We start from the raw sequence: 2325 nt of genomic DNA on the forward strand, positions 1-2325 counted from the left end.
GTTGTTAACGTTGTTCTTTGTTTCTGTTGTTGAACGCCGCACACAAATGATGTCGCTGTCGACCGGCTTACTGTCACTTCCTAGTACACACTGTCGGTGCGAATGCAACCCTTTAAATGGTACTGGGAAATAGTTCGCACAAAATCGTCCCAGTAATTCAGTACTGTACATTTAGTCCTGGAACTAAAGCGGTGCGAAAGGCCCTATTAGTGCATAATAAAACTACAACACTACTGTCCTGTACCTGCTTTTGGGTCTTCCACCTTGCAGTCGTCACCTTTGGTTTTCGAGAGGACGCAGGCTGAAGCGGTGAACCACTCAAACTCATAGATGCATCCATCACTGGACACGCTCCTCAGGACTGGAGCGCTCTCAACATCTCCAGGCTTACACTTCAGAGTGATGATGGTTTTCACTTTCATGTTCTCCCCGCATTTGTCTCCATCAGTGTAAATGAGTCTGATGTCATCACCCTCTGCTGCCTTTTGCGGAGAAATCAGGAATTTGCCCAAGTTCATAGTTTTCCCAGTGCCTAAGAGAAGAAAATTTGGGTTCGAATGAAATGTCCTGAGTAAGATGGAACAGAAAAAAGGTTTTATTTATATCTAGGATATAATCTCTAATGGTGCACTGACCTACTGCACATATTGCTGCGTCCTCAGGGCAAGATCTGGTCTCCTCGTCTTGGATGATTTTATGACAAACATTGATGTAAAAGCGTTTCTTATCAGACTCTGCTGCCTTGGTGCCCACAGCCTCCCAGTTTTGAGATCCCTCTGATTCTGAGAGAAAACCATTTACAATAAGCAAAATTAGGTGCTGGTACAACTACTTTTTGAGACGTTTATAGAACCTTTCATATTTCAGAAAACAGGTTTTAAAGTATTAGCCTGTGATCATTTATTTTATGGCCCATCAAATACTAATGACTTATCCTTTAATCCAGCCTGCAATTTTTTTGTATATATTCAAATGAGCTTCCCCACCTACAACATTTTTTGATTTAGCCTTTAATGTTACTAATTTCTGTCTGTTCCTCATACAAAGTGGTAAGCATTTTTATAGTGCATTTTTTTCCCTATATGCTGAATTAATATTTTTGGAAGGTTCCACAGAATTTTTTCTTTCTATTTAGCTGTACTTTTCTTTTAGAAATTAGGCAATGCTTTGGCATGGTGAAGTAAAAATAAATAAATGAATGAATAAATAAACAGTCGGATAGATTAGTCAGCAAGATTATTTTTTAAATGAAATCATGTTTATTCAGCTAGGATGATTTAAATTGATCAAAGGTGACTAAAGATATAAATGGCAAAACATAATTTATATTTCAAAGAAATATTGTTCTTTGAACTCTATTCGTTAAAGAATTAGGGGGGGGGGGGTTAGTTTAAAACTAATTACGTTTTAAAAAACATTACAACTGTATGGACTTATCGGAGAAGGGCTTTGTGTTTTTGCTAAACTCATGGTAACACCTTCATGCATGTTTTTTTATGTTTACAGTGAATTTTTACTATACTTGTTCTCAAAGTTCCTGTTCTTACCGTTTGCCTTCAGTGGGAAAAACAAACTCAGTTTCCAACAAACTGCCCTCTGATTTATCTTAGTAACAAAAAAGTACCAAAATGTACCATACCAAAAGAGTATGATGGAAATACCATGTTATTACAACCAAGTACCATGCCAATGTTGTGCCTTTTTTTTTTTTACTGAGAACCATGGAAATACTAGGGGTGGGAATCACCAGAGGCCTCACGATACGATATTATCACGATACTTGTGTCACGATACAATATTATTAATCTAGTCCACCTTAATTAAATGTAAACCGGTATGCACTGCTGTGCTACTACAGGTATTTTAAACAGTGCAACTTGAAATTGGACTAAAAAGTTGTGCAGACCCTTCAGCAATTGGGGCATTTGAAAGTAAATTACAGTTAAATTTAAATTAAATTCAATAAAACATGTCTTACATCTAGGGATGCACCGAAATGAAAATTCTGGGCCAAAACGGAAACCGAAAATTCTGGATGCACTTGGCCGAAAACCGAAACTGCTTCATAATGATTATTTATTATTTTATTAAATAATATAAAGTAATTTTGTAAGACTTTTTAAATTACCTTAATATAACATTTACATTACATTTAGTCATTTAGCAGACATAGATTGATATTAAATATCAATATATTATTTGTATTCACTTCTATGTAACAGAATCAGATATAAGTTGTTGTTGTTGTTTTTTGACTAATTATCCAAATAATGTATAGTCCTACAAAGCTATTATTATCAGAGCATATGAGCAGAGCATAGCGGA

General features: G+C 35.7%; 1 protein-coding gene across 1 annotated transcript in view; it reads right to left on the minus strand.

Moving 5' to 3' along the window:
* LOC107678818 (cation-independent mannose-6-phosphate receptor-like) overlaps positions 1-2325 on the minus strand; it is a 41206-nt gene that overhangs the window by 25596 nt on the left and 13285 nt on the right. The window contains exons 9-10 of the mRNA XM_016474223.1: positions 636-782; positions 245-532 (exon numbers count right to left, since the gene is read on the minus strand). Coding sequence (XP_016329709.1) covers positions 245-532; positions 636-782 — 435 coding nt within the window. The remainder of the gene's footprint in view (positions 1-244; positions 533-635; positions 783-2325) is intronic.

This window comes from Sinocyclocheilus anshuiensis, unplaced genomic scaffold (genome assembly GCF_001515605.1).
Source record: "Sinocyclocheilus anshuiensis isolate Anshui unplaced genomic scaffold, SAMN03320099.WGS_v1.1 scaffold1049, whole genome shotgun sequence".
Lineage (NCBI taxonomy): Eukaryota > Metazoa > Chordata > Actinopteri > Cypriniformes > Cyprinidae > Sinocyclocheilus > Sinocyclocheilus anshuiensis.